Source organism: Sinocyclocheilus grahami, unplaced genomic scaffold, assembly GCF_001515645.1.
Source record: "Sinocyclocheilus grahami isolate Dianchi unplaced genomic scaffold, SAMN03320097.WGS_v1.1 scaffold846.1, whole genome shotgun sequence".
In the NCBI taxonomy this organism is placed as follows: Eukaryota; Metazoa; Chordata; class Actinopteri; order Cypriniformes; family Cyprinidae; genus Sinocyclocheilus; species Sinocyclocheilus grahami.
Window position 1 is genome coordinate 190,119 of NW_015506025.1, and position 13,297 is coordinate 203,415.

At 38.9% G+C, this 13,297-nt stretch overlaps 1 protein-coding gene across 1 annotated transcript in view; it reads left to right on the forward strand.

The window, feature by feature from the left end:
* LOC107562884 (ADP-ribosylation factor-binding protein GGA1-like) overlaps window positions 1-13,297 on the forward strand; it is a 39,589-nt gene that overhangs the window by 17,072 nt on the left and 9,220 nt on the right. Inside the window, exons 8-10 of the mRNA XM_016247628.1 lie at window positions 724-861; window positions 2,598-2,679; window positions 12,997-13,136. Of these exons, the coding sequence (XP_016103114.1) occupies window positions 724-861; window positions 2,598-2,679; window positions 12,997-13,136 (360 nt within the window). The remainder of the gene's footprint in view (window positions 1-723; window positions 862-2,597; window positions 2,680-12,996; window positions 13,137-13,297) is intronic.

The following is a 13,297-nucleotide window of genomic DNA, read 5'->3' on the forward strand; positions in this document are numbered from 1 at the left end:
ATTTCCGTATGTCTTTACTCTGTTTACAGTGATTAAAACCTAAGAAGGTTTCGGGAGTCAGATTGATCAATTTTAAACTATTATGTTACCAAACTATATGTTACTATATGTGTAAACCATGAAGAAATAATTATGACTTCACTTATGTCTGTCCACTCTCTCAATGTTTTTTTTTTCTTTCTGATTCTATAGATGTTGTCTCGTCTTCTGAATAGCTCTCACCCTGAGGACCTGCGAGCGGCAAACAAACTCATTAAAGAAATGGTTCAGGAGGTGTGTAGATGTGTGTGTGTGTGTGTGTGTGTGTGTGTGTGTGTCTGTCTGTCCTGGATATTGGATTAACTCTTAGTGTCTAATTCTCAGCACAGCAATGTGTAAAAAACAATATGAAAGGACAAAGAATGGTCTATTCACACCAAATCAAAACAAGTATCTGTCTGTCTGAAAAAAATAACAATTACATGGGAACAATAGATGCTGCAGCACACAGTTCACCTTTTAGCTGCTTTTTCATCCAGCTGTCAGAAGAACAGAAGCAGGAAATACAAGTTCAACATTTTTGACATTTAACTGATTTAACGTCTTTTGAGTTTTTTTTTTGGGTATGGTGAAATTCAAAGCAGCAAAAATTGATACATTAAGTGAGAGTAAGTCCATGAACTGCACTTTTCCTGCGTAAGCTCTGACGATCTGCTGTGTGTAATTCATACACTCTGTTTTCAGGATCAGAAGCGTATGGAGAAGGTGTCGAAGAGAGTGAATGCTATTCAGGAAGTAAAGGAGAGTGTTGGACTTCTCACACAGTTACTGGGAGATTACAGCAAAGAGAGTGGCTCACATAGCACTGAGGAGCTAATTAAGGTCTGTAATACACATGTCTGCAAAACAGCCTGTCACACTCCTAAAGTCCTGACATGACAGTAGTGGACTGAGGGTTCCTATGTGGTTTGTAAAATTATGGAATTTAATTTAAGTAATTTCCAGGTCTGGAAAAGTATGAAAAAAAAGAAAGCAGGGTATGGAAAAATATTTGCATTTCCAGACTTTTGCCCGTTTAGTTTTTTATAATAGAAAATTAAGAATTTAATGAAAATAAATGTATCATACAAGAAGTGTGTTTTCATGGCAGTTGTTTAGTGATTGATTAGTGATTGTCAAACATGACTGAATGAATTCGAGGTGCACTTTTTCATTATGTGAAATGCAGGTTATAAGCTTTTTGGGTTTGGCAGACCTAAGGCCTTGAAATATAACGTACTGCCTTAACCAAATTTTGAACACTTTTTTTTCTACAGTAGCAGTCTTTTTTTATAGACCCTTGAACTTGGCAAATAGGACCATGCACACAGCCGTATTATTCCATTAGCCAATTTTGTGTCATGGTTTCTCCGCGGCCACAGAGGATATGTTAAATTGGACATTAGGCCTTGATATTAGAGGTACTACCAAAGCCAAATTTTGAGCAAGTAGATCTCTATTAATTCATGTGCATCCCTGCTCTCGTTTAATTCATAGTAAGATGCCACTGATGCACAAAGGAAATGGGTTATATAAAACTAGAAATTGTAATATGCAAATGTAAAAAATTCCCATGCGCATGAGAATAGTTTCTTGTATGCATACAAAAGTCTATTTTTGTTATTATTATTTTTTATTTTAGGGGCTCTGTATGTTGACACTTCGAGAAAATCAATGAAAAAATATTTACAGATGACTGTACTATATACCAAATATACAGCTGCAAGTAATGCTGTATGAACTATTTATGTTAAATATGGTCTGAAAGTCTACTGTGATGTTTGGAAATTTGAGTCGGGTAAAGTATGGAATTTTGAAATGGAAAATGTGTAGGAATCAAAACTACTACATCACTAAACACACGGTGCGTCTCAATCAGCTCCCTAGTTCAGTAGTCAAGGCACTGATCAGGGAGTCGGCCATTTTAAGGGTTGTCACAATCGGGAAATCCTTCCAGTTCACTGGAATGTTCGCTCCCTGAAAAATCCCACAATGCACCGCAAAAACTAGGGAGCATCGGTGCTCACTATGCTCCCTTACCGGAAATTATATCACATTTCTGAAGCACAAAACATAAACCACACGAGCCAACTTGATAAATAAAATGATACGTGATAGAAGACTGACACAAAAACGGATTTTTAGTATATTTCAACATAAACACGCATCGCTAGATGGGTACTGATCGCATCTAGTTAACATTTTTAATTAATATTCGGCTTAAAATGTTGTAAGAACATGTAAAAGAACAATGTGTTTAAAGAAAATAAAAAATTAAATCAAAAAGATATTGTTCCTGCCTGTAGTTGATTAATTACAGCGGTGACGTTCTATAATGTTGTCCGTTGATGTTGTACATAGTCATGTCACCGGAAATTGAGTAATCACTGTCCCAATGTGCAGTGAGCTAGGTAACTTACCAGTGACCGAATTCGTGTACACGATATACTGATTCACGAGCTAGGGAGCTGATTGAGACGCACCCACAATCAGAGCAGCAAATACATTTTTCACATAATGTAAGTTGAGTATATATTTTTGTTAAATAATTCTGTATGGTCTTTGTTGTGTCATTGTAGGATCTGTACCAGCGCTGTGAGAAAATGAGACCTACTCTGTTCAGACTGGCCAGTGATACTGAGGACAACGATGAAGCTCTTGGTAAGGCAAGGGAATAACCTGTATTTTCCACAAATCGTGTTAAATTTATATTTTGCAACAGCGATACTTGTATTGGTCTGAATGTAATCACCATTGAACTCAAGCCGAATAACGACATTGCTGCTTTTTTTATATTAAAAACTATATTAGTGAAATGAAAGAATGATTTAGGAAAAAATGAGAATGATTAGTAATTCTCTAATTGGCCTGATTAAGCCCTCCATAAAAACATTTTTTTATTTAGTGGTACAGTATTGCATGATGTGTAGATTATACATAATAGTTTACACTTTGCATATACCTTTGCAATTAGTTTGTAAACAGTAACATTACATTATTCAGGACTTCTACTTAAAAATAAATAAATAAAAACATGAACCTTCTCATTATAAGAGAGCAATATTTGACTCCTTAAAATTATTTGCAGGGGCTTTTTTTTTTACCTTTGTAATGACATTTTTTCTAACTTTATTATATGTATGTAATCTTTTATGTCAAAAATATTTATATTTATAAACTTTTTCAAAATAAGACACAATCAGGAAGAATAAGTTACCAGTCAAATGAAATCATCAACAATTCATCTTTGCACTAGGAGGTGGCACAGAAGAAGCTATTGAATGGATAAAATTATGAAAATCCTTCAATTTCCAAAAAAACCTAAGCAGTTGGAAGTGGAATGCCACCACCCCTGAAATTCACTCCCTGGACTGCGTCCTCCCCCATTATTTAGTGGTACAGTATTGCATGATGTGTAGATTATACATAATAGTTTACACTTTGCATATACCTTTGCAATTAGTTTGTAAACAGTAACATTACATTATTCAGGACTCTTAAATTTCTTTTTTATAAGAGCTTGTGCTCCTACTTAAAAAGAAATAAATAAAAACATGAACCTTCTCATTATAAGAGAGCAATATTTGACTCCTTAAAATTATTTGCAGAGGCTTTTTTTTTTACCTTTGTAATGACATTTTTTCTAACTTTATTATATGTATGTAATCTTTTATGTCAAAAATATTTATATTAATCCCGCCTCCCCTATATATATCCCTGACAGCGGTCCCCACTTCATTCTCAGCATATCTTTTCTCCGTGCACCTGCAAGGAGGGAAGTGTGGTGAGATACCTCAATCATGTCATCAGAGAACCAGGGTTACGTAAGTAACCTAACGTTCTCTTTCAAATATTCGCTCGGTATCTCACTATGGGATATAGACAATTCCCGTATTGCAGATATGCTGTCTAAAGCAGGCATGTCAACAACACAAAAAACTGTAACTATCCTCCAGATAGAACGGGAATATGTGCGAACAAAAAACACCTTGCAAACATGTGTTCTTGTTCTTTTCTTTTTTTTTCTACACTTAGGACAGAATGAGCCAGTGAAGGCTCTGTGACGCCCAGTCTATAAAATCGGACAAAAGTGTGAGGTGAAGCCCAGCTTGCTGCCGCACAAATGTCCTGCACTGACACACCCTTAAATAGTGCCCAAGAGGTCGCCATACCCCTGGTAGAGTGAGCCCTTAGGCCCTCCAGAGTACAGAGACCCATGTTATTATAAGCTTATATAATAGCTTCCACTACCCAGTGGGACAGACGCTGACGTGAAATAGGTTTACCCTTATGAGAATCAGCCCAGGAAACAAATAGCTGATTACTCCTCGTGCTTTCGTTCTGTCCACATAGTGACGCAATGCACGGACAGGGCACAAACAGTGAAGCCGCTCATCCTCCGATGATGAGAAAGGTGGCGAATGGAAAGCCAGTAAATCCACCTGTTTGTAGGCAAAAGCTGACTCGCTTACTTTAGGTACAAACGCCGGATTAGTTTTGAGAGTTACCCTCGAGTAATCCATAGCGAACTGCATACAGGAGCTATTAACCGACTACGCGTTAAGCTCACTAACTCAAGGCGAGGTTGATAGAGCCAATAATAAAGCTGCTTTTAGTGAAAGGAGCTTCAAATCAATACCATCTACAGGCTCAAAAGGAGGTTGAGATAACGCATTGAGGACCACGGACAGATCCCATGGTGGAATCAGAGGCTTAGAAACTCTGTTTAAACGCCACACACCTCTCATAAACCTGCATATGAATGGTTGTTGACCTATGGTGTTGTCAACTCCCATATGGCATGCCGAAATTGCTGCGAGGTAAACCTTAACTGTTGAAAAGGCTCTGCCCTTATCAAAAAATTCCTGCAGAAAACATACCACCACCGTAGCAGAACAGAGAAAAGGGACAATGTGTCTGTGAATGCATCATTGCTCAAACACATTCCATTTCCGATCATATGCAGAGCGCGTTGAAGCCACCCTTGAGTTCTGAATGGTCTCAATCACCCTCGGAGGTAAACCTGCAACGCTCAAGTTTAAAGGTGACCTATTATGCAAAAATCACTTTTATAAGGTGTTTGAACACAGTTGTTGTGAAAACAACCAGCCTATAATGGTAAAAATCCACCCACTCATTTTTTTATAATCCCAATAAATCATAAACAGTCTCTTCAAACGAGTGATTCCAGATTTCTCCCTATAATGACATCATACTAGGGAAAGTCCCGCCCATTTGTGATGATCTCTACCATTAGCATAGACACAGCCCTGAGTGAGAAGCAGCAGTCCGCCATTACTGTTTTTTGCTGTAGCTGCTGGAGATACAATGTCAGAGCCAAAGAGACATTTTCAAAGCGTGTTGGGATGCACCAACAAACATAGGTCTCCATAAAACACTGAGGACACGGTGGTTAAATTTCAGTTTCGAAAGAAATATCCCGGGGAAAAAAATGAAAAGTCCTATATGTTTGTGCTAATCATTTTATCAGACGAGGGTCAGTTCAGTGCTGGAGTTGTGCAAAGGTTACTTCGGAAAGAGGGATCGATACCAATGCTTCGTGCACGAACATCAGCTCCAGCTACATCATATTTTGTTTTCCAAAAGAGCTTCTTGGCACTCTGTAAGGCTAATGTTGCTAAAGCTACCATCGTCTCTGCCTGTTTTCACTAATGCTGCCTTCACATGCTACCGGAATGATCGTAAATGGGAATGTGGTAGTTAAAAATTGCATTTGAAAGCAATGTGAAGTCGACCGCTTGAAGTTGTCAAGCTCATAATGTGATAGCATGCGAAGGCACCATGAGACCAGCTATATCGTAATTTTTATCATGCCGTGCTCCCCATCTGTGTAATTCATAAACGCGCATTTACTGTGCACAGTTACAATCAGATTTAGAGATGCACCGAATGTTCGACAACCAAAATTATTTGGCCGAAAATTGCAGAAAAAACTCTATTGGTGTTCGGCCGAATAAGAGAAGAGACCGAATAAATTGTACCGAACAATGATATGATGCGATCAAATAGCAACCAGCGAAGAGTGAGAGGCGCGCACTCTTTATAATGCAGGGCACATGTCAGCAGTGTGGAAGCATTTAAAACTGTCAGAGAAAGACGAAAAAATCATTAAAAACACTGACAGCAAGAGACTGTTTAGTACTGCATCGCATGTCTTCGATGAGAAGAGGAAGGGGTGATTGTTGCTGGTTACTGTATGATGATTGAAATTGCGAAATGGCCTTAAACAATTTGTAAATAAACTTCAGAACGTTATGTTTTCTAATACACGCACAAATTGCATGTATTCTGACAGCGCTGCACGAACTCGGCGCGCTATCTGCTTGTTAACCAGGGCTCAAAGTTCAAAGCGCGAGGAAAATCTGCACTGAAACAGTGTTACTCGTCAGTTACTCAGTCACATTTTTATGAATTTTTACAAGGCATGTGACAATGCGATATGTACGACATATTCGTAATGAAACTCATTTATAAATCTGCTGTTGTCAACAAAAAGAAGCATTAATGTCTTTCTGCGCGTTTCCGCCAAAATAAAAGTTGAGAAAAAGCAAGAACTCCATCAACATTCATAAATGTTAGTATTGTCATTTTACTGTTGTTCTGTAACATAAAATGAAAAGTAAGACAATAATAATGATGATAAAAATTACAACAGCTCTGTTAATACATTTATTATAACATTCACACATCGTGTTCTAATGTTTTAAAAGAAGTCTCTTCTCAGCAAGGCTGATTTTAATTTTACAGTAAAAAATACATGCCTGATTCAAGAAGGGGGTCTTATGGCCAAAAAATATTATTTTACTAACTTATTAATTTTAAGTTAAATTGTGCTTTGTTGGTATAGTGTCTGCTAGAAAGTTAAAAATGTTCAGTGTTAAATATTCTTAAATTGTTCTTTTGTAATTGATTTTTTTCTTTGAAAAGCAAGACAAATCAGTAAAAAACACATTTTGGCTATTTAATTTATGCAATGGTGAAAAACATTGGCAAAATACATGGGGAAAAAAACTTGAAAAACCATGTTCTAGGGCTGTGCAATTAATCACATGCGATTGTCATGCACATCTCATCAGTAAAGCCAGTTCCGTGATTAGTAGTAAATCTCCATCACCTGCTTTCAGATGGAGCGGCATTTAATACACAGAGCCGTAGTTCACTGACAAGCTAGGCAATATCGCGTTCATAATCGAATGCGATTAATCTGCGATTATGAACGCGATATTGCCTAATTGTCAGTGAACTACGGCTCTGTGTAGTAAATGCCGCTCCATCTGAAAGCAGGTGATGGAGATTTACTACTAATAAACTACTACGCTTGACAATCGCATGCAATTAATTGCACAACCCTACCATGTTCAGTATTCGGCCTTCAGCTTAGTGTTTCATTTTGTTCAGTTTCGGCCAATAATTTTCATTTCGGTGCATCCCTAATCAGATTGCGTAAGATTGTCCTGTTTTGTTGTTGCCTGTATACCGGAGCATGAGCTCTTGAAGCTCCACCCCCTTCTGAAAAGGGAGGCAGGAGCACCAGCTCATTTTCATTTAAAGGGATAAACACAAAAACAGTGCGTTTTGGCTCATACCCTAAAAGTGGCAATTTCAACAAGCTATAAAAACGCATTTAGCTATAAAAAGACTTATTTTACATCTTGTAAAGATGGGCATAATAGGTCACCTTTAACCTCTCACGGGCCAGGCCCAAAGAGCCACTTTGTCCGGGGCTGGGTTCAAAATCTGCCCACACGCTTGTGAGAGGAGGTCTCTGCGCAGCGGGAGAGACCAGGGCTGGTCGCATAGGAGTTGCATTATCTCCGTCAGCCACAATTTCCCTGGCCAGTTCAGGGTGATCAGTATGACTGAGTGACCGCATGCCCTTACTCTTTTTTGCGTAAGTACGATTAGACTCAGTGGAGGAAATGTGTAAAGCAGTTCGTTTGGCCATGGGTGCGCTAGAGCATCCACACCCATAGGCGCACCTTCTTTCGCCAGCAAGAAGAATAGTGGGCAATGCGTGTTTTCGTGCGAGGTGAAGAGATCTATGGCAGCTCAGCCGAACCTCTCCCGCAGCTGGCTCACTACTTGAGGGTGGGAAGTCCATTCTCCGTACAGGGGATTTCCCCTGGATAGGAGATCTCTCCCCACATTTATTATTCCTGGGACATACGTCGCCCGTAGTGACTGGAAATGCTTCGTGCCCCACACAATCAATTTTCATGCCAAATTGTGATGCTGAGGGGAGCATGTGCCCCCTTGATGATTTATGTATGCCACCGCCGTTGTGTTGTCTGGTCTGATCAAAACATGGTGGTCCCTAGGAACTGTACAAAATGTTTTAATGCTAGAAACACTGTCAACAGTTCCAGGAAGTTTGTGTGCGTTCTGTAGCAAGACGGGCCATTTCCCTTTCGCTATCCTGCCCTCACACACTGCACCCCAGCCTGTGAGCGAAGCATCTGTCGTCACCACCTTTCTCAGAGAAACTGCTCCCAGCATAGTCCCTGATTCGAGAAACGCGTAAGCAGGCATAAGCATAGTCTGAATGGGAATTTTCTCCCTTTCTGAAAAAGGGATAAACAGCCGCAAATCAACCTAATGCGCTCCTCTGACAGAAACGCTTGATACAGGACTGAGTTCAGTCTGAAACCCAGGTAGATTATCTCCTGTGTGGGCACCAAGCAGCTTTCCGTCTCGTTTATTTTGAACCCCAAGTTCTGTAAATGAGACACAGGCGTTCTTGTATCTGTCTCTGCCTGCTGCCGCAACGGAGCGCAGATAAGCAGATAGTACTAATAAGCTGGCACTCTGAGGCCCCCTATTCTCAGCGGAGTCAGAACTGCTTCGACACATTTGCTGAAAACCCGTGGAGCTAATGACAGCCGATCTGAGCTGAGTCCCCTTCTGCAGCTGACATTAACACACCTTTGAAAAATGGTGGTTTTACAGCAAACTGCAGGCGATAACCCTGTTTTATTGTAGATAAAACCCAAGGGTGTACTGCGCATGCGCGCCAACTCTCCGTGAGGGCAGACTGCTGTAGCTCTCGCTCACTGATGGCGCGGCGGCACCATCTGAAGGCGGAGCTAGGGGTTTCAGCTCTGATTTGGGTATTTTTGAGTTCATTTTCAGACATTTCTGTGCCCTTGGCCTGCAGCCTGGATTAGTGTTAATTTCGTTAATGAAAACTATGACGAAAAATGTCTGTCAACAAGGTTTTTTTTCCCCTGACGAAAATGAGACCATGATGAGATGATAATAAGGTCATTAAACGATAACAGAGACTAAATGAACATGCAATATCGTTGACAAAAAAAGACGAGACTAAAATGTAGTCAAAAGAACAAAAACTTTACCAAAACTTTTTAATTTTTGTTGAAAAAAGTGGAGCCAAAACATTTCAGACTGCTGTACAAGACTCTATTATGCGAGCGTTCATGTTTGTTGTTGCCAGATATCAAGACCTCAAATCCCCCAATCAGAGCTTTTCTGTTAAACGGATACGTACTCTGCCTGGTCTGCCCGGCTTTTTGCTTTATGCAATCTGGCAACCATTCACAAACGCTCTCCTTGCGGAGGCGCAGTGATCTGAAAACACCAACATATAGTACTGTACAAGTAAGTTGGAGTTCAGTGATCTCCATTTGAGGTATTCTGCTTAAATGAAAGTCATTCAGCCTGTTTGTGTTCTGTCATGGATCTCGACTGTATTGTTTGCGATAGTGGTTGTGGATTGTAACATTACTTACGCAACCTCTGTGCAGCAATAAGTCTTTTTGACGTTGTTTTAAAAGAGAAACATTATTGGAATTACTATTGTTTGTTATACTATCATTTCTCTGTTATAATATTTGAGAGTAGGTTTTTGTTACAACAGTTTTCATAACGTAGACAGGGCGAGTGTATATCTGAAGTAGGGTTGCCAACTGTCCTTTATTAGCCGGGACGTCCCAAATATTGGACCTAATTGATTTGTCCTGTATGTAACCTCCCTTGTCCCGTTTAATTGCTACGCTGATCACGACACTTAAGAATGATTACCAACACCTGTCATCATCCAGTCACAGCCCCCTCACACGCATGACCAGTGTGCGTTAAGTAAATCACAAATCGTGAATATAACTGTTCGAGGAAGGCTTAAGACGATGCGGAATCCTCTGCCGGCTGGTCACTCCTGCTTCACAGCGAGTGGGATTTGAGCTAATGCCTATTACCGTCACCCTCAGTGTTTTTTGTTTTCAGCAAATCTGTTTTGGCGAATGCAAACAACGTGATTATTTTTCATGACTTCAACATCCAGCCGTGCAAGAAAAAATGTAGGCTTATCTACCTGAGGGAAGACGTGATCAATAATGGAAGTCGTCTTTCACTATTGTAATGTTAAATAGAGAAAAACATTTTATATTTAAGTAACTTCTAGCATATTCTTAACCTTGGACCTTATTCTTTAAACACAAAATGACAAATAAAAGAGTGTCAAGCACCAAAAGCAGCCCATATTAAATCTAATATGTTCTCTTTAATTGAAATCTTTCTGTAAAGTTGGCAACAATAATCTCAAGTCTTTGGTGTTAATTGAGCCTCTAAATTGATGTCCTGTTATAAATCTGTACACTAACTTTAGATGAGGTAAAATAAACCATGCATACCAGTCAATATTCTATTGATTTGTGCTTATTGGTGAAAGAGCAACTTCTGATGAAATGTAAAAATAAATTTCCCAAATCATTGCAATTAAAATTTAGCAAAATATGTATTTTTTCATAATTTTAACCATTATACAGTAAGACGAAAATGTGTAAGTTTCCTCTGACTAAAGCTAGACTAAAATTCTCAGACATTTAGTTGACTAAATATAAAAACTAAAAATAACATTTGACACAGGACTAAAACCAAGACTAAATAAAAAATAGCTGACAAAATTAACACTAGCCTGAATGCACAGGGAACAGTTTTATTTGTTTCACACACTTTTGTCTTTCCCAAACCACCTCCTCTCTCTTGCATAACCCCGCGGGAGGAGAGGGGAGAAACAACATGGGGGGCACTGGGTGAACTGGTGCCAACACTATGTATGTATATATACAGTGGGTACGGAAAGTATTCAGACCCCCTTAAATTTTTCACTCTGTTATATTGCAGCCATTTGCTAAAATCATTTAAGTTAATTTTTTCCTCATTAATGTACACACAGCACCCCATATTGACAGAAAAACACAGAATTGTTGACATTTTTGCAGATTTATAAAAAAAAAAAACTGAAATATCACATGGTCCTAAGTATTACTGCTCAATATTTAGTAGAAGCACCCTTTTGATCTAATACAGCCATGAGTCTTTTTGGGAAAGATGCAACAAGTTTTTCACACCTGGATTTGGGGATCCTCTGCCATTCCTCCTTGCAGATCCTCTCCAGTTCTGTCAGGTTGAATGGTTCACGTTGGTGGACAGCCATTTTTAGGTCTCTCCAGAGATGCTCAATTGGGTTTAAGTCAGGGCTCTGGCTGGGCCATTCAAGAACAGTCACAGAGTTGTTGTGAAGCCACTCCTTCGTTATTTTAGCTGTGTGCTTAGGGTCATTGTCTTGTTGGAAGGTAAACCTTCGGCCCAGTCTGAGGTCCTGAGCACTCTGGAGAAGGTTTTCGTCCAGGATATCCCTGTACTTGGCCGCATTCATCTTTCCCTCAATTCCAACCAGTCGTCCTGTCCCTGCAGCTGAAAAACACCCCCACAACATGATGCTGCCACATATAGGCCTAGTATATCAGTCTGGCGAGTAAACTAAAAAATGTACTAGCCAATGATGATTCAATTGCCAAGGTGTCCGTAGAGGGTTGGGAGCACATCTTACAAGATCAGATATTTGTCAATGAGCTCAGGATCTGTCGAGCAGCAAATCCTCCACCATTGTCAGTCATCTTTCTCCAACCGTGATCAGTCATATCTGACTCCTGCAGCTTGTGTATGGATGCATACAAATTCTTTCAAATTTAAATCTTGTACAAGCACTACAGCAAAAACCAGTTTGATGCAAGTAAATATATTTTTTATCAATAATTGAGCAATTGTATAATATGACCAGTATTGACTTCAATGGATTTCAATAAATTCCTTCGAACACAACTGCTCAAAACGGTCTAAATTTATGAAACCTACACATTCAAAACATAATTACTCTGTTAAATTTTTTATATAAATGTTAAGTGGTAAGAGGTCTTTTATGATGCTATAGGCCTATATAGGGTGTGAATTTGATAGGTGATTGATATCAAATAAATGGTGCTTTAAAACGTCTTTGAAAGTCCTTGAATCTGGTGTTCATGAAAGAGTTGGAACCCTGTGTATAGAAAACTACAATGTGCAGAATCAGACTTTGATGACTGCATTGCCACAGCACGTTCCTGCTAAAGATACACCAGAGTATCCTGGTCTTTGCTTCTGAAATTCCTACATCAACTTCATTGATTGTAATAGCAATAGTTTTTGTGAGTGTAAATCTCTGAGTTTGCGCTGAAATTTTTGCTTGCTGTTTGTGTATAATCTATTCACAAATTAAATAAAACAAAATTCAGCTAGACTGAATCAATTAAACTAAACAACATTGAGGTATTAAGACGTGTTTTAATGCAGATACGCATCCTGTGTGAGCTGGCCCCTAGGGACAAAAATCATCATTTTAGATTATTTCCTTTGATATTGTAATTGTGATTAATAATGGAATTTACTTTTTTTTTTTAATTAGTGAGGACCAACTCCGTGCAATGTTAAACAAAAAATTTACAAAAAAACTTTTTTGTGTAGCATGTAATGATCAACAAATGCATTCAGACATCTGACAGTTGTCTGGATGGCACTGGCTGAGGGAGACTGTTTTAGGCCACTGGCCATTTATAATTTCAAAAGGAGTGGTTTGGTAAACTTGAGTTTCAGGAGAAAGCTAACTCAGCAGAAACTTTTCAGACTCTTTAAGTGTTGTGATTGCATACATGTGTGACCTAACATTATCATGTTTGTTTGTAACTGTTTCAGGCTTGACTGAAGTCAATTCTAATCTGGCAACTTCTCAACCTGGAGATGACATGACATGGAATACTTTTCAGGTGAGCACAATAATAATCAGTTACATCTATTTGTGTTGTAATCATGTTTTAGGGACGTGCCAGGATGGTTGACTAGTTATCCACCAAGCAGCTAGTTGACTAATTTATCTAGATTAGATTTCTAATTTAATTAACAGTATTTATCGTAGTATGCAGGTTTT